Here is a 19,428-nt window from a genome sequence, read left to right as displayed (position 1 = left end):
CTTACAGGGTGTCTCTTTCAGTTTTATCAAAATTCTTCAACTGTGTTATGGCCAATCAGACCTGTCTGGGTATTTAAACATTAATGTGTAGATTTGGACCTGCTGAAGATGAAGCATAGCAACAAAACCACAGATTTAATTTGTGAATATTACAGATGGGGCTGCAAGTACATGGACGCTTAACAGATTTTTACGTGTGGATCAAAGGATCCTCAAATGTATGTGACAGGGTCTACATTTGTGATTCCCAGTTACCAGGTGGAAAACATGAAGACAGGTGCAGCCAGGGAAAAAAAGAATTTAAGATTAATTCGTCACGAGAGAAATATATTCATGAGGTTCCAACATATTTAGGAGACGTAAAAGGAGACAAATTGTGTTTCAAGACTTTGGAATTGAGTGTGGGAAAATAAATTATTATTATTATATTCCTTTAATGAAAGTTCGGGTGTTGCAGCAGCTCAACTACAGAAACAGATAATAAATACAACATATTATACAATAAAAAAAAAAAATGTACAGTATATCCACATGGGGTGGGCTGGTCACCATGGCAACAGTACTACAGGATATCACAACAAAGTAAAGTAGGTATGGTAAGAAACAGTCATTCATAGAGCAACATGCATACATATTAAGTATATTGCATAGTGGAGGGCAGAAAATGTCTATTTGGTTTTATGAGTCAGTAACTGGGCTGTGGACAGCGATGCAGACAGAGGGGGCAGTAAAGCGACGTCATGTCTGCCAGCTGCCGTAAATAGAAGAAGAAGAAGAACCTGTCGCAAAAGTAGCCGTTCTCCTCTGTCCTCAACACATCCATGGAAGTAGCAAAGCTAACGCTGGCGAGCTAACGTGGCTTCACCCGACACGACATGCACAACGTCAACAGCGGGAGTCTCTCACGGTAAGGGCCACGGTGACAGTGTGACCACGTCTCTCTAACGGCACAGACACAGTAACACCGGGACAGTCGGACATGGTCGTTGGCCTCGGTGGAGGGGACGTGTCGGCTGGTTGACAGCTTCCTGTTGTGCAGCTAGCAGCGAGCTTAGTGACGGACACTGTGTTAAGTAGCTTTGGTGTCTGGAAGTGGCTTCTGGTTCGTCGAAGTATCTCTAAGTGTGTTTACGTGACTCCTGGGCGTCATTCTGGCAGGGCACCGATGTGTTTTTATATGACTGTTAATCGGTTTTAAGCAGTTTTTTCCCCCTTCCACAGTCTTAACGATGGAGTGACGTCAAACGTGAGCTGGACACATGATCACAAGTCATGTCAGCAAACGTTGTTATTCAGTGATGTTAAGACAGCATCCATTCCTATTTACATATCCTATATATACTATAAACAATGTGACGTACACTGAACCAGTTTACAGACAACATTTCATGTTTTCACTGTAAATTGAATATTCAGGAAACTTCAGCAGCAGGCTGGCTTGTTCTCAATAGTTAAGTAGAGACACCTGGCCTATTTGTTAATTATTAACAAGTTAAATCAACACACCCTTATTCCTCATTTGGCTAAAGATATTTCATGTAGCTTATGTCACAATAGGATGACACAATGAACTAATGAATCTGAGGGTGTTGACATTAACAAGTCAATTTACACTGTGATGATAGTGTCTTTAGCACCTGCAAGACCAGTTTGTGCAGCTGGGCAATGTATTGATGTTATTGTGATATGAGACTATATATTGTCTTACATTTTGGCTGTTGTAATAATACAATATGGCAGTTTCTAAGTCTGCTTACGGTAAAGTGATGTGGTTTTCTGAATTTATTATTATTATTTTCCTTTACCCAGTAAGTAATTATATACACATTACTTGGTGTGATTATTTATAAAAAATATCATTGTGTAAATATTTTGTGAAAGCATCGATAGTCAACCATACAGTATCATTGCAATGTTGATATTGAAGTATTTGGTTAAAAATATTGTGATAGTAGATTTTCTCCATATAGCCCAGCCCTAATTTCATGTTTCAAGTGTGCATTAAGCAGGCTGAATAGTAGCAATGTCCGACAGTTACTAGCAATGATTTATTGTTTCCTCAACAGGCCATAACTTTATCCAGTGAAACTTCAATCTGTTGTGATGTCAGAGCCTAAATCCCCCACTCCGACCCCTGGAGACACCTACAAGGGTTGGCTCTTCAAATGGACTAACTACATTAAAGGTTACCAGAGACGCTGGTTTGTTCTGAGCAATGGACTTTTGTCTTACTACAGGTAAGTTACATGTACATTAATGAATGAATGATGTCAAGGGTCTTCCCTGGCTGGGTTTTCCCTGGTTCAACAGGAAACTATATATACATTTTCTAAGGCAGTAACCCAATGTCTGTTAATTTAGCTTTTAAATTAAATAAAAATGAGAAGTGCATTCAAAGTAGTACTTGTATTGCATTATGTATGCACAATTTAAAACACATGTGCAATTGTTTTACAAGAAATAAAAAAAAAAAATACTTAACAGAACAGGGATCTGTATTTCACCGTCCTTCATTCTGTTGTCTGCAGGACTCAGGCAGAGATGGGTCACACATGCCGAGGAACCATCAACTTGGCCACAGCCAATATTGCTGTGGAGGACTCGTGCAATTTTGTCATTTCCAATGGAGGTGCGCAGACCTACCACTTGAAGGCCAGCTCAGAAGTAGAGCGGCAGCGATGGATCACTGCTCTGGAGCTCGCCAAGGCAAAGGCAGTCCACATGCAGGCTGAATCTGGTGAGAGGGAAAACAAATGTGTTGGAGAATGCTGGAGCCAGAATAAAAAAAAAAGTCTGATCAGCTTATACAACAGCACCTATGTCTAGAAATATGTGTTTTAATCTGTGTGAAAAGCATTTTCTCCTTTTGTTTGTTTGGTTTTGGTCATAGTCTCTTACCCATTCTCTCCCTCAGATGACTCGGGTGACGACTGTCCTGCAGCGCCCCCCACCTCAGGACAGAGTGGAGGCTGCCGTAACTTAGAAATCCAGTCCACACTTCGCACACTCGGCAGCAAAGTGGAGGACCTCAACACCTGCAATGATCTCATTGTCAAGCATGGGTCTGCCCTCCAAAGGTATCAGACTTAGCAGTTTGATTACTATAGAAAAAAAACGGTATTATCCTGAATTATTTTGTTTTCCTATTTATTTTTCTCCTTCATTCATACACTCCTTGATTCTACACACACAGGTCTTTGTCTGAACTGGAGGGGATTCGTGTCGGAGCAGAAATGGGGGAAAAGATGAAACAAGTTACAGAGAGATCCACACTGTTCAGGATCACCTCTAATGCCATGATTAATGTAAGTCAACCAAGTGCTAATTTGCTGATAAACCTGCTTGTTGACTCCTTTTGTTGAAACGTTGTTCTTGTTTTTTGCATGTTCCCCCAAGGCATGTAGAGACTTCCTCTCTCTGGCCCAGAGCCACAGTAAGCGCTGGCAGAAGGCCTTACAGGTTGAAAGAGACCAAAGGATACGGCTGGAGGAGACTCTGGAGCAGCTGGCCAAACAGCACAATCACCTGGAAAGAGCTTTCAGAGGCGCTACGGTTCTCCCCGCTTCATTCAGCAATCCCGCCTTAGCTAACAAAGGTAAGGTTCTCATCCTAAACTGCCCTTCTGTCTGTGGACCCTTAATATGGCTTATGGTATTATCTCTTTGCTGTGTACCTACGCCAACCATGTGAGACCAGTTGAGCTATTTAGTTATTTATTCTTCCACTGTCTGTCTATTTATTCTTCCACTGTCTGTCTACTTTAGGTAGTGCTTCAGTGAAAGGTGATGCCAGTGACGAGGATGATGACAATGAGTTCTTCGATGCCATGGAAGACCCAGCAGCGTTTATCACTGTCCCTGCTGACCCCAAGTATCACAGGTTATTAGCCGTCTGTCTTTTTCAAATGTCACTGATTTTATCTTGTTCTTGTATCAACCTTGTTTTAGTTGTTGTTAATATTATTTTGCCTACTTGTGTACTGCTTTGTTTTAAATGTTGCTTCTCTTTCCACCAGGAGATCTGGCAGCAACGTCAGCGGGCTCAGCAATGAGACTGGAATGGACGATCAGTCAGTTAATGTGTGTTAAGTTCGTTTTTTGCCAGCATGTTCTGATTTGTATTGACTTTACTTCGCTGCTTGTCCACACGCTGCAGCCAATTTGACCCTGAAAGCTATTTTCCTTCTCTCCTTCCAGTTTGATGAACTGTCTTTGGCATCCAACCCAGAGTCGCCACAGTCCCTTGAGCTAGAGCCTGTTAGACAAAGACGGACTCGTATTCCCGACAAGCCCAACTATTATCTCAATCTGTGGAGCATCATGAAGAATTGTATTGGAAAGGAGCTTTCAAAGATACCAATGCCTGTAAGAAACATGTACTGATGTTGGTATCAAAGTGGCCTTTGCTTGTGAGAGTACTCAGAAGTAATCAGACTTCTTCTCTCTGTGACTATCTACCTACTAGGTGAATTTCAACGAGCCCCTCTCGATGCTGCAACGTCTATCTGAAGACCTGGAGTACTACGAGCTGCTGGATAAGGCTGCTAAATGTCAGAGCTCTCTAGAGCAGATGTGTTATGTGGCCGCGTTCACAGTCTCCTCCTACTCCACCACTGTCCACCGCACAGGGAAACCCTTCAATCCTCTGCTGGGAGAAACATTTGAGCTTGATCGGCTAAAAGACTGTGGCTACCGCTCCCTCTGTGAACAGGTATGTCCAAGGATGTTTTATGCAAGCATGTTTAATCTCTCAAGTAGAATTAAACCATCACATAATTATCATGGTCAAAACATGACTTTGCGATCCCTCTTCTTATCACTCCCCTCTTATCAGGTGAGTCACCACCCGCCTGCTGCAGCTCACCATGCCAACTCTGAAAAGGGCTGGACCCTCAGACAAGAAATTACCCTGGCCAGCAAGTTTAGAGGAAAATATCTCTCTATCATGCCTTTGGGTGAGTGTGTAAAGACCAAATATGGCATTTCTATTTTGGGGGAGCCGAGTAAAAACAACCACTGGCAGGTCTAAGATTATTCCCTCTCTGTCCTCAGGTTCCATCCAGTGTTTGTTTGAAAAGAGCAACAATCACTACTCTTGGAAGAAAGTGACTACAACTGTACACAACATCATTGTTGGAAAGTTATGGATTGACCAGGTACATTTAAACCTCAATACAACTAGTAACTACATTATGTTGTTATTGAATGTTTCTCTTACAATTCAACTGGGTGTATCATTTGTGAAAACATATGTCTCTTTCCTTTGTCCCCTTCTAGTCAGGGGAGATAGATGTGGTGAACCACATGACAGGAGATCGCTGCCACCTCAAGTTTGCTCCCTACAGTTACTTCTCGAGAGATGTAGCAAGAAAGGTGGGTTTTCTTTAAGCTGTTGTTTTAATGCTCCTTCACAGGAAGATGTATAATACAAAGTCAAACAATACTGTATGTAAAAAAAAAAAAGAGAATAATCAAAGTTTAAGAAGAAAAGTTGTAATTAAATTGAGCTGTATAATTGTTGCTGTATCTCTGTGAAATTAAATGATAGATAGGCTTGGGGCTAAAAAACTGTTGCTTCAATTTTAGTAGGGATCTTGGATTTCCCCCATTATCAAATATTTTACAAAAGTAATATGGATATCAGAATCAGCGTATGCATACATGGAATTTGACTCTGGTTTCACACGCTCACTGGTACACAGAAACAGACAAATAAACAAAGAATAAAAAAGGATAAACGTTAACTATTTTTTACACAGATATATATATTATAGCATATATATATATATATATATATATATATATGAACATAAACACAAAAAATGACAACGAAGTGTAGATAAAAGATAAAGATTTGTTTGTTTTAGTAAATAAACTCATTGTTCAGGTCTTATGCGACCAAATATGTATGTTCTGAACTTTTATTGTTTAGTATATTGACACTGTCATAGGTGTTAATTAAATAGTATTTTAGCATTGAAATCATAGTAAGTGATGGTGTTCGACATTATATTGAAAGGTGTTTCTAATATCCTGCCCCATAATGAATGTAAATGGGAAGGACAAAACATTTGTAAGGCCTCTAAATATAATGTAGTCTAGCACACAGATTAATGCATTTCCAACTATTTCAACTAAACCCGAACAATATAAACTTTGTTAAAATAGAACTAATGGCAGAGCTGTAGTATTTAATTGCATTGAATATGAATCCCTGTACTGCCCACTACTGGCTGTGTAATGACATTCTTAAATGTAATCTGTGTTTGTGTCTCAGGTAACAGGAGTAGTAACAGATAAGGATGGGAAGGCCCATTACGTGCTGTCGGGAACCTGGGATGAGAAGATGGAGTTTTCCAGGATAATGCAGAGCAGTAAAGGAGAGAACGGCACCGAAGGCAAACAGAGGACTGTCTATCAGACCCTCAAAGCCAAAGAAATCTGGAAGAAGAACCCCTTACCGTGAGTTTGAGTGGTATTGACAAAGTTGAAAGTGTTTGTAAACTAATGGAGCTTCTAAATTGTTTTGCCTCTCACCTTTTATGTTGATGACTCTACAGAGAGGGAGCCGAGAACATGTACTTCTTCTCCTCGCTGGCCTTGACGCTCAACGAGCCTGAAGAGGGAGTGGCGCCAACCGACAGTCGACGACGCCCGGACCAGAAGTTAATGGAGGACGGCCGTTGGGATGAGGCAAACGCCGAGAAACAGAGGCTGGAAGAGAAACAGCGCATCGTCCGCCGAGAAAGAGAGAGGGAGGCTGTTAAAGCAGCCACCTCACCGGAGGAAGGTAAAAAAAGAAATGATAGAAAAAAAGCTCAGTTTTGGAGTTTATCTATTTGTCTGGTGTTTCTTTCCAGTGTTTTTTCTGTCCATTCATCTTTTGTCCACTTTGTCTGTCTTGGAATACCTTGTCTTTGTCTCAACCCTAAGCTGTCACTGAGGATTCAATCAATGATTCACCCTCGAAAAGCAAGTATTCTTATCTTAGTCTCTTTTCCCACCCTTGATTAACGATGTATGTTAGTTTTCGATGCAAAGCAACACGGGTACAAAATGTTTGTGTATGTAACGGGAAGGCGCTTTATTTCTTCTACATCATCTTTCAAATACTTGTACCATCCCTTCATCCATTTCTGTTCCATTTAGCTGATGCAGTGGAGACTGGCACAGAAGCAAATGAGGTTTCTGATGAAAGCAAGTATCACTTCGTAGCTCAACATAATATATACTTTTAAGGTGCTTTGTGTAGCATCTTAAGGGGGAAATGTAGGTGTTTTTAAGTGGGGTTGCATGAGGTACTCAGTCGAGGCAGACAGGAGTACCAGCACGGGAACAAACAATGTACTGCTGAGGACGGTGGCAGCAGCAAAACGTATATAAGCCACCTAAAAGAAAGGTCCAACAAAATAAAAATAAAACATCAGTGTAAATGTACACTATATTTGGTGTATTTTTACTGCTTTATCTTGACAGTCCTTTCGGACAGGAAACTGAACTGAGTTTTACTTTGACTTCAGTTCCCCTTTTGAAAAAATATTCTAGATAAAGCGTACACTTAAATTTTTTTTAGGTGGGCCTTTCTTTTAGTTGGCTAGAACACCTTTTGCTGCTGCCCCTATCTAAAGCAGTACATTACTTTGCTCCCGTGCTGGTACTCCTGTCTGTTTCTCCAATCTGGGAGCGTGTTGACCGCCATCTACTGCAGCTAATCCACTGACTACTGATAACCTCATTCAACCCCACTTCAGAAAGACCAAGCTATCCCTTTAAGAGAGCAGTGAGTAGGACATGACCACGTATAACCGTTGGTGGTTGAAAGGCTTGTTTCTCAATAATAGTGACTTGACAGTTACTCAAACCACTGCTGATGTTTCTGGAGAAATAACTTTTTATCACATGCTGTTCGGGAAAAGGACGCTCATGATTCCCTCATTAGTTATTTTTAACTTGTTCATGGTGGACAGAGCAACAAGTGAGAGGTTAACAGAGACTCGATACCACTTTGACCTCACTACATTATTTACCATTCATCGTTATATATATATATATAATTTATTTAAACAACTGAGATCAGCACTGCAGAATATTAGTAGCTTATATCAGCCTATACACTCCCACCAAGTCAAATTAAATTAGAAATCACCTGTAATATTGTCAAAAAAAATTACATTTCTTTGTAACAGAAAGTTAGTTATTAGTTGCGTTTTTGACAATAAGTATATTTAGCTGTCATGGTATTTTGCTTAAAAATGCTACACACAGCACTTCTAAAATAAATTCAGTATTTGTGTGGCTTTTGGATACTGATTGAGTTGTAGATTCACATCTTTTTTTTTGGCTGATGTTAAGCTGACACAGAGGACTCTCCACCCCATACACCTGTTGCATGCAAGTAGCTTCTTTCATTTAATTTGCTGTGTCTCGTTGTATCATTCATCTTCTGATCATACCTAACCTTTTATGTCTGAACTCTCAAAGATTCATCCTTAATTCTTCTATTTTCAGCCCCTTATGGACCATCACTCTCCCCATATCTAAGCAAGTATTGTGATGATGACATAACACATACTCTGCAATTACCTATTTAGTATGATCTCGATTAAGAAGCCTTCTGTTAACAATGTCCCCTTTACATCCAACTTGGTCTCTCTTAGTGGAAGGCAATGAAGGTCCTTATGGAGCTCAAATCAAAAGCAAGTAACATCAGTGTTGCTCCCCGTTATCCCCTGTTTTATTTTATTTAGACTTGTGTTGGTAGTCTTTAGGGAACCTTGTAGAAAACTGTAGAATTGGCCCAAACCTAGTACTTGAATATTTTAGAGTAGCATTTTGTCTGTCATTGCTCCGTTTACTGTGGTCCTGGGCATTAGTTGTGAGTCTGATTCTCCCCATATGTAGCAGAGGAGCAAATTAGTGATTTAATGGAGTTCTCATCTATAATTTGCCATCTTTTGTTTGCGGTTTCGGTCCACCCATCTGAGGGCATATCGGCTTGATTTAAGCATGGTGTGTCGTCTTGGCTCCGTGGCTTCTTCAACCCTCACCGCTGGTCCAGCTAAAGCTTCTTCTTTGTTAAAGATGTTTCTCTCCTTTTCTTTTTAGGCACCCATCCAGACAACTACCAAGCCATGTGGTTTGATAAGTTGGATGACCCCGTATCCGGAGAGACGTTGCATGTCTACAAGGGCGGTTACTGGGAGGCAAAGGAGGAAGGCAGCTGGGACGTGTGCCCCGACATCTTCTGATCGCAGCCGAGTCGGCCTCTCTTCCTCTGTGGTGTGCAAACCTCACATCAGCCAAAACGGGGATTCAAGCCTGACGTCAGCCTGTCTTCAATGTCTGTAGCTTCAACTGACCCCCACCCCCACTCGGTTCCCCCCTCGCCCAGCAGTGATTTGCTCAGGGTAAAGGGCATCTGGACTTCCCCCCCTCAACGCAGAAACGATGCACTTAGTAGCATTGTTGTAACATCGCAGCTGATTAGCGTTCAGAATTCCCTCTCACTGCCTCTCAAACACTGATGTTTATCTTGGTCCACTGCTTGTTCTCAGTCCAGGCCAGTTCTTTGGTACAGCCTTTGAGTTGCAGTTGGCAGCAAGTTATTCTGATAATGTCGTTATACATTTTCTTTAAAAGCACTATTATTAAAGGCGTAATTCATCCAGATGACGTCTTACAATATACAAGGTTTGCTTGGAGAGAGTGAGCGACTACAGAACGTGTCATTTATGTGTTTGTTTTTGTTGAACACCCCTGATTATGACTACTTTTGCAATGAATTTATTGAAGCTTCCCCAGCACTGCACCGCAATGCTACTTAATTCCCTGAGGTGAAACAACTCCGGAGGTATACTATATCTACACATTAGCCTTTTTTTCAATTTTAACAATTAATTAGTCCATTCCATAATCATTTTTTTATGATTTCTTTTCTGGAATACCTCCCAATTCCCCAGTAAAATACCTAGTAGCTGTGAAGAGATGTGAAAGTAGTTCATCCTGATTATACCACTCCTTATATTTTGGCCCAGTTAAGTCTGGTTTGGTCATTTCAAAAATATTTGTGGTTCTACATACGTCATTACATAAATTTACAGTTCTCTTTTACCTTTCTTTTCACTATATAAGGATAAATAGTTTTTGTTTTTTTAATTGAAGAATAATTACATTTTCTATGTAGCACATTAAGTTTAATACAATATATGTTTATTATTTTATATAATACCATTTTGAATACTATAAATTAAAATAGTGGTAGAAATGTATAAGCACCATTGAAAATATGAAGGAAGAAAAAAAATTACCAATGGCACTATTGCCAGCCGTAGGGGGGCGGACCTGAAACCTGTTTGTTTTTCTTGTATTTTGTTCTTCAAAGATTCATTTAAAAGAGTTACTTAAGACTAAATCCACTTTTTGAGTTTGTAGACGACATGTACAGTCACTACATTACACTATAAATGTATTTTCTTCCCATTCTAAGTCTTCATACCAACAGAAGTCATGTTTCATTTTTTACAGAGACATATCCCATAATCCTGTCCTGTAGAACAGTGCTAGAATGGGTTTGCTCAAACTAAAATGGGATGTTCAGTCACTGTTGACTCATATTGTTTGTGACATTGACTCTAATCATTATGTATAAGATAAAGGTCTATCTTGATTCTCCACCCAAGTACACTATTTTCAGACCAATATTTTCATACCTAAAGTTTGTGCTGTCACTAATACCTAATTTAAATTCTGCTTTCAAAGCAAATGTTGAGGCTCACAAGCTGAGCTGTGTGCCGATTTCTTCTGGCTTGATGCTTCGTGAAATTAAGGGAAAAGTGAGGCAAGTTCTTTTGTCTTTCTGGTTTCCCTCAAACGTATCGATCATAGCTTTAATCTTGATGTAGGTTATTTGTAGTCGTCGTGTGTTGCGAGTGTAGTTTTTTTAACAGACAGCAATAAGAGTGCCTCAGTGCGTATACATGTGGCCCAAAATGAAATGTGTGAAGCGTGATCTCTAAAACTGTATAAAAAAAAAAGAAAACTAAAATCTGTCGTATTTTTCTGTGCTGTTGTTTGTCATATGAATGAAAGGGCTGTGTGGTTGATAAGTCTAAATTTCATTTTACATTCAAGTGTACTTAAAACACTGAAAATGAAGATCACCAAACATTATGTTGCTAATATTTCTGTATAAATATATTAAATATTAAAGTAATTGTGATATTAACTGGTTATATTGATAGAGAATCTAATGGCGGTGATGCACTTTTGCTTTATTTTTTGGATGCATTTTCATTGTCTGAGTGGAGTTTACTGTATTACATGAGTCACACTCTACCGGCTAGGATAGCTTTATTTTAAATGATATACATTTGTTTGGGTCTGAACCATCCCTTCGTTTGATTTACTGTTTCTTCATACAACATTTAAATAAAGGATGAAGCGTGTGTGTGTGTGTGTGTGTGTGTGGAATGTACAGCTTGATGCTACTCGGTCTCTCAAATTTCAGATCTTACAGGTTTCCGTCTGTTCTGTCTCGTTCAACATTTGTATAATCCTGATTTTTAGCCATGGCTCATGATTTCTGAGGTTTCTACCCTCTTCATCCCTTTAAGTGTTTGTTTTTGCTCTGAAAGGTGGAGATGGTCACAATGCCATAACTTCCCACAATTATCCTAAAATTGACTCAAGGTGTTCTTCATTATTTATCTTCCCCTTGTCAACTTTTGATGTTGGCTCCTGAAGAGTTGAGTTGTTCTGAAAACTTTTCCTGAGCCATGTTAAGTAATTACAAACATGTACATTGTTTAAAATATACATATGTATTGACTCACTGTTCTGCTGAGAGTACTTTTAACCTTTTCTGTCCTTCAATGCAGTTTTTTTTTTTTTTAGCAGGATTGTGTTAGGGGTTGGCAATATTAAAGTCTGAATGGAAATGAAGTGCATGTTGGTGTTTTTGATTTTCTAAAAAAAAAAATGCATTACAAAATGCCTTAAACTAGTTGGGAAGTGTTTTGAAAAGATTTTGTGAACTTAAGTATCAATGTAAAATGGCCACTTTATGAGTATTATTAATGAATAGGTCGTCACCCATACTTTAGCTTGCTGACATAGTTTTGAACATTTTATCCTCTTGAATCGTTTAGTCAGTAACAATGTATTATATTTTACAAACAGATCATAAATTATAATAAATTGGAGAAACTTAAAAGGTCCCATATTGTAAAATGTCCGATTTTTATTTTATTTTAAAACAGTTCTAATTGCTTTATTATTACTGTGAAAGTATCAAAATATTCTGAGAGCCAAACTATGAAATTCAGCAAAAAATCTTAATAATAAAATAGCATAAAACAACATATTTTTTTGAGACAGCATCTGATTGCTGCATTTGCAATATATGTGTGACTGTCAGCTAGAGGCTTGTGCCAACATTATTTGAATGTGGAATTTACTTGTTTTTATTGGGAATTTAGGGGGATTTACAGCCTGATATTGAAACTTTGCCACAGTGTCTGATATGGTCACAATAGTTGTGCCCTCCTAACCGAGTTAAAAATAGAGATGTTAGGGCGTAAGGAAAAAGTTAGATGTAAATATATATATAATACTCAGTTTAACAAGATACACTAAATATTGTAGGAAAGCACAAACTAAACTTTGTAAAGGTTTGAGTTGAGAGGTTTGGACGATGTACTTATACCATCCATAAGAGTAGTAAAAAAAATCCAATAAAATTCCTTTGAATATTTAATTAATGTTTAATGCAACAATTTATACAAAATTAAGATTTTAAAGGTATCTTTTGTATTAAACTGCCTTTTTCACAACAGACATTTTGACTTGTCATAGTAGGAAAACACAGGTGATACTAATGACTAACAATGGCTCTGTTTTTATTCAAATGTCCCAGTCAGCCATCCATAAGAGTAGTAAAACTGACTCATGGATGGAATAAAGTGGAATTGACTTGTTTTTATTGGGAATTTAGGGGGATTTACAGCCTGATATTGAAACTTTGCCACAGTGGGTATTTTACAGGCTAATTCCAGTATTGTCAGATATATTACATTTTAACATTTTTAGACCAACACAATAATATGTCAGCATCGGAACTGTATTCACAAATACAAATTAAAAATCAATAAAATCACAAAGGGTTCAGTTTCCTTTCACCGTTTACTTCCAAAGAACCAGGCCCCGCCCCCATCACGTGGAGGCCCCGCCCCCTCACGAGGCAGGCGGTGCTGTTTAAAATGCGCGTCTCCGCTGATGCGCGTCACACGTCATCTCTGACCAGCAGCCAGTCTGCACAGCGAGCTAGCCTCTTGCGTTAGCAGCTAGCATTTAGCTACTCTTCACACTAACAGGGTGTGTCTGCATCAGAAACATGTCGCTTAACGGACCCGGAGAAGACGCCACGGACGCGAAGCGAGGCGATGGACAACAGTGAGTCACGTTTATTTATTTATTTATTTGTGTATCTAGTTAGAGACCTGCATCAGCTGCTCATTGTTGTCCTCTCCGAGACACTATTGTCTCCAATGCATGTTCATACACGCCCTTATTGTTACGTAGCAGCTGTTTGTACGTCTGTAACAGTGCTGTTGCAGACTAAAGCAGGCCTGTGACCTTTAAATGCCTCCTCAGGCATTTAAATAAATATATATATATATATATATATATACACACACACACACACACACACACACACACACACACACACACACACATATATACTAGTGTTGTGGTTTTGTGTTTCCTCAGGTCAGAGTTGTCTTTGTCTCCTTCTGCCTCCGTGGAGGTGGATGCTAAACCCACCGCCCACAGCTTCAGATACAGTCTGGATTTCCCCAGCATGGGCCAGTGCATCATCATCAACAACAAGAACTTTGACAAAAGAACAGGTATTTATAAGTTTCATTTGTTCTTGGTTCAGGGCAGATGACACTTATGGTAAATTAAACTGCTGCGAATACATATTTACTGCCAGAAAAAGATTATATTTGATGCAGAACCAGGTTTAAATGTAATCTCTTGTTTTGCACTTATTGTATTAGTTTGTTTCTGCACTGTACTTTTGCTCTGGTTTATGACTTCTGGTGACTAGTAGTTCTCTTGAATACCTATGTTGAATACACTTATTGTAAGTCGCTTTGGATGAAAGCGTCTGCTAAATGACTGTAATGTTTGACTTGGTGCTGGAGTTTCTTGAACAAAAACAAAAAATAGTTAATAATTAAAAGAAGCATCTGATGGTAACATCTTCTCAAAGTGGAATATTTACCTGCTTCTTTGTGCATGTTAATTTAAATAGTAAATACGGTAAACATTTGGTAAAAATAGGGTTTTTACCAGATGCAGACAAAATTACACTTATGATATATTTTAAACAACCAAAACATTTAATTATAGTAATAGTTCCAAGGTAATGAAAATAATTACTTAGTTCTTCCCTCTGTGATATTACAGTCTTCCTTGTTGGGTTCAGGGTTATTTTCAAGCAATTCAGAAAAAAGGCCCACTTGGATTAAGGATTTGCTGTTTTGAAATGCTCAGTTAATCCAGACTAAAGCAGCAGAGGAGTCCAAGGTTAATGTGTCAGATGCCTCAAATGTTCACTGTTAAATATTTTATTAGCGTAGCTGGCTGTAGAGGTGTCTGTGGTGTCCAGTTGAGAGGGGAGGGGAGGGATGACTGACTAGTGTGCTCGGGGACCTAATTTACTCTCGTTGCTGTGGATCCCATTTAACTGCATCCCATGCCAGTTAATTAGATAAAGAAAGCTCTGTGTTAATATGTTGGTTTTAGAGAAAATGAGAACTAGCAGGCAGCTGTACTATTCCTTGTGTGTGCATCATTGCGTTTGATTAGACAATTCAGTATCTCAGTGGAGTGAACTGTCAGTGGCTCTATAGGAAGTTCAGGTATCCACATGATTTGCAGTAGTTTGGATCACATGGGAACACATGGTTTGATTAGTTCCTCTCTTAAATTTTGATGGACATGGTCACTTGAGTATTGTGGTAGTCTTGTGTGGCGGGATGCAATAAGACAGCCATTGCAGAATTGTCATGTGTCCTTTGGGTGGTCAGAATGTGAAGCATGACCACGTCTGCCCTTTACGGCCCTATAAGGGAGTGTTACTTCTTATTGGATATAAAGGTGTGGGAGATTATGTATGACGACTTGAGTTGACCTTAGTTCTTGCATTCCCCTTATTGTGAAATTTAAGCATGAAAAGCTGAAGACCAGTATATGCCATTATCTGTCTGAGAAGACCTTGGATATCAGTGAATACAGCTTCATTCTGCTGTGCCTCAGAGTTGCTGTATGATGGTCTTATTTTGCTGTTTGTGTTTGACAAACCTGTCTAGCAGGACTAACTAAGTACACACGACTGCTTGGTCAACAATGTTCCAAGAACAAGAACATCATATGAGGGGGGTGAAAAGTCAGCCTGCTCAACCATGAAAAGATTATGTTACGTTAAATATGTGCTTTCTGTAATTCCCCACGCACGTTTCCAAGACTATTGCAGCTCATTGTGCAACAGCCAATAGGATTTAAAGTTAAAGGCTAGCAGGCTAGGCATGGTCCACAGCCCCACTCTAAGAAACACAAAGCAGGGTACCACAGTTACTGTAGCTAACAAACTAAACAAGTCCTTCAGGGCTTCAGACTGGTTGCTAGACAATGTAGTCTGATATGGTCACAATGGTTGTGCCCTCCTAACCGAGTTAAAAATAGAGATGTTAGGCCGTAAGGAAAAAGTTAGATGTAAATATATATATATATATACTCAGTTTAACAAGATACACTAAATATTGTAGGAAAGCACAAACTAAACTTTGTAAAGGTTTGAGTTGAGAGGTTTGGACGATGTACTTATACCATCCATAAGAGTAGTAAAAAAATCCAATAAAATTCCTTTGAATATTTAATTAATGTTTAATGCAACAATTTATACAAAATTAAGATTTTAAAGGTATCTTTTGTATTAAACTGCCTTTTTCACAACAGACATTTTGACTTGTCATAGTAGGAAAACACAGGTGATACTAATGACTAACAATGGCTCTGTTTTTATTCAAATGTCCCAGTCAGCCATGAATGACAGTGTGACAGTGAATGCTATTCAGCCAGCAATCATTTTATTATTAACACCTCTGCAGGTGTTCTCACATTTTCTGGCTGCTTAGGTTGAAGATATTCAGAGTTTATGTGAGGTAACATGTCAATACTAATAAGAACGGGTACTCTCCAAAATCTCCCCGACACCGTACAGGTTTGTGCAGGTTGAGCGTGAACAAAAAAAAGTCTGTCCACAAAATAGCCTGAATCCCTGGCTCTGTGCCGTACATGAACAAAATACCAGTACCAACAGAATTGTAAAAAATAATACTGACTAATGAACACAATTTTCGAATGGCATGTCCTGACTGAATCTAAACACGTCCTATGAGAAGAGGTCTAATTGGCCAAAGTAATCACCTGTGTGGCAGGGCCTTTTTAAAATTATAGGAAACAAATCAAACATGTGTTTTGCATCAAACTGCCTCCATTCTGTCCTAATGGTCAAATCCACTTAAGAGGAAGGTTGGTTGGTTCCTAAAAATAAAAAATGAAGTTGTGTTTTCATTGTGTTCAAGTCACCAGATTCTCTTTGCTTTTGTTTTTAAAGGCATGAATCAACGAAACGGCACCGATGTAGACGCAGGCAACGCGATGAAAGTGTTTGGGAAGTTGGGTTATAAAGTGAAGGTTTACAACGACCAGTCAGTCGAGCAGATGAAACAGGTTTTACTTTCTGGTAAGTTTGTTGCAAAACAACAAAATGTGTACACAAACATACACAAATGAATACTAGCTGCTGTCTTTCATATCATCATGTTTTCAAGATATATTAAATCCTATTTTTTTTATTTAGTGTCAAAGGAAGATCACAGCTCCTACGCCTCATTCGTCTGTGTTCTGTTGAGTCACGGAGATGAGGGCGTGTTCTTTGGTACGGACGGCTCTGTGGAGCTCAAGTATCTGACGTCACTTTTTCGAGGCAATCGGTGCAAATCGCTGGTGGGAAAGCCCAAACTCTTCTTCATCCAGGTATTGTAATAGTTTGTCTTGTGTTTTTTTGGGGTTTTTTCCTCCTCATGCACTTGCTTATCTTTGGCTTTGCTAAAAACATCTAACCTGGTCTTGTTTTGTTTGTGTGCACATCGAGCAGGCTTGCAGAGGCACCGATCTGGACGCAGGCATTGAAGCCGACAGTCCAGACGATGATACTACCAGGATCCCCGTGGAAGCAGACTTCCTCTATGCCTTCTCCACAGCCCCAGGTTAATACACAAACACAGGCCTTTTTGTAGACTAATTGTACCCCTTTTTTACTTGTTATATTGACGGAGCCTTTATTTCTATCACTCGTCTGCCCTACAGGCTACTACTCATGGAGGAACACCATGACTGGGTCCTGGTTCATGCAGTCGCTGTGTGACATGATCAACAGATATGGAACGGAATTGGAGCTGCAGCACATCATGATTCGAGTGAACCACAAGGTGGCAGTAGAGTTTGAGTCTGTCTCCAATTCACCAGGCTTTAATAAGAAGAAACAAATCCCATGCATTGTGTCAATGCTGACCAAAGAGATGTATTTCTCTCCTTGATGTTGTCTTTCCATCAGAAGACTCCAGCCTTTTCATCTGCAGAAGAAAGGCTGGAGTCTGTGTATGAGGTGGTGCCTGTGAATTATTTTAGTTTACACTGTCTGACTGAGTAGCTCTTGGTTCAGCTCACATACTTCTGGGAGAGAAGATGTGGTGCAAAGTTGCATTTCACAAGCGAAGCATTACAAGGTTCTTTCTATGGAGTACAGTTCTGTGATGGGAGGCATTGAGTGGATTTTTATCCTTGCAGGATAACAATTTTGAATTCTCTTTTAAGCATTAAATCTAAAATGATAGTTTACAACAATGTATTTTAAAAAAAAAAAAAAAGCCTTAAATAATTTAACAAAATTCATGGATCCAAAAGATTAAATGTAATTAACCTCATAACTCCAAGTTCACAGTTTTCTACCAGTGAATGCCTCTCTTCTGTTTATACTAAATGCATTTCAGGGAAATATTTTGGGAGCCAGTTTGATAGGACTTTTTTTTATATTTGTTTGATCATGAAAACAAAGATGGGCTTCATGCCCTCCAGTATCAGCGTTTCTAAACAAGACTATAGTCTGTTGTGAAGGGATCATGTTTCATTTCTTTTTTCTTTTTTTCTTATCTTTGTACACCATGGAGTCAGTGTAGGGACATCTGACATAAAGGTTCACAAACAAAAATAATCAATCATTCAATTAAATATTAGAGGAGTTGTGAAGCCTACATTAATAATGCACTCTGTAGGTAAATTAAAGGATAATGTTGTGTAGCAAATTCAGGAACAACCGCTAAGCTATCTTGTGTCCTGTTGGTTTTAAAACTTAGGATTCAATTGTTTTACATTTTCTAAATGTCAGGCTTCATAGCATGCATGAAAAAAGCCAGTCCACTTGCACATTGCTTTTATTTGACGTTATTTCCATACTTGAACACGTGTTTACATTTCACCTAACTCAGTCGCTCATGTATTGCTGGTGGTTTCTAAAGATGAAACAACAAACAGGATGCTTTTTTTCACTTTGCTATAATAATAATAATAATAAAAAAAAGCACAATTTGATTGTGTTCTGATCCTGGTGCTGGTCATTTGTTTGAGTAAATGTTTCAATATTTACAGGAAACTAGCTGAAATCTATTCTGTTAAAATATTTCACTGTGACAATCCAGTTTTAATGTCATTTCAATAAAGTCAACTTTGCTATGAGCATCACTTTGGGCTTTTTTTTATTTTTTATGATATTGCTATTTTGTAAGCAGTGATTATTGAGCATTTGGTGAAATGTTTATTTCTGAAAAATAAAAACCTTTTTTCATGGTTCTCTATTGTACAGCAGTGTCACAGATTTTGTTTTTGGCTCTTAAATGTAACAATAGTGACTATCATTAACATCCCGATTTATTACTGAAGTTAAAGTGCTCAATTTCCCATCAAGTGAAATTGAGCAGATAACCTCTACAAACACAGTAAAGGGCCTACTTGTGCACACTGTTGACTGTAAACAACCAGGATTACACCAGATTTGGCGTGCTGCGAGGTGAGAAGAACTGGGCCACCAGAACCCGAGGCCCTTGGCCAAATAAAACTGGGCCTCAGATTCCTTCACTGCCAGCACAGATGCACTTCACCTAAACGAGCTCTCACAGGACAGGACACTTAGTACCTGTTGGATGTACTGAATGCAGAGGATTACAGCTGACACTTAAACAACGCCTACACACACACACACACACAATATTTACCTCTAATCTCATAAATTGATTTAACAAAT

General features: G+C 38.9%; 2 protein-coding genes across 3 annotated transcripts; both read left to right on the top strand.

Annotated features, from left to right (window-relative positions):
* The first annotated feature begins 665 nt into the window (after positions 1 to 665).
* On the top strand, positions 666 to 10,332 carry LOC129095844 (oxysterol-binding protein 1-like). 2 transcript variants are annotated; one of them, XM_054604427.1, is made up of 16 exons: positions 666 to 907; positions 2,067 to 2,237; positions 2,529 to 2,737; positions 2,915 to 3,077; positions 3,194 to 3,305; positions 3,397 to 3,595; positions 3,765 to 3,879; positions 4,016 to 4,079; positions 4,197 to 4,364; positions 4,465 to 4,710; positions 4,834 to 4,954; positions 5,052 to 5,155; positions 5,277 to 5,372; positions 6,277 to 6,461; positions 6,560 to 6,789; positions 6,933 to 9,095. In XM_054604427.1, exons 2-16 carry the CDS (start codon positions 2,104 to 2,106, stop codon positions 7,007 to 7,009), a joined length of 2,223 nt encoding a protein of 740 aa, XP_054460402.1. In that variant the 5' UTR covers positions 666 to 907; positions 2,067 to 2,103; the 3' UTR covers positions 7,010 to 9,095. The 2 variants fall into 2 exon arrangements, with proteins under 2 accessions (XP_054460402.1, XP_054460400.1); XM_054604425.1 differs by lacking the exon at positions 6,933 to 9,095 and adding an exon at positions 9,105 to 10,332 and having other exon boundaries at positions 667 to 907.
* Positions 10,333 to 13,268: 2,936 nt separating this feature from the next.
* LOC129095256 (caspase-3-like) lies at positions 13,269 to 18,977 on the top strand. The gene is made up of 6 exons (XM_054603629.1): positions 13,269 to 13,448; positions 13,767 to 13,906; positions 16,684 to 16,812; positions 16,930 to 17,105; positions 17,227 to 17,338; positions 17,439 to 18,977. Exons 1-6 carry the CDS (start codon positions 13,390 to 13,392, stop codon positions 17,666 to 17,668), a joined length of 846 nt encoding a protein of 281 aa, XP_054459604.1. The 5' UTR covers positions 13,269 to 13,389; the 3' UTR covers positions 17,669 to 18,977.
* The last annotated feature ends 451 nt before the right edge of the window (positions 18,978 to 19,428 follow it).

This window comes from Anoplopoma fimbria, chromosome 9, assembly GCF_027596085.1.
Source record: "Anoplopoma fimbria isolate UVic2021 breed Golden Eagle Sablefish chromosome 9, Afim_UVic_2022, whole genome shotgun sequence".
In the NCBI taxonomy this organism is placed as follows: Eukaryota; Metazoa; Chordata; class Actinopteri; order Perciformes; family Anoplopomatidae; genus Anoplopoma; species Anoplopoma fimbria.
This window is presented reverse-complemented; position numbering and strand designations above follow the sequence as displayed.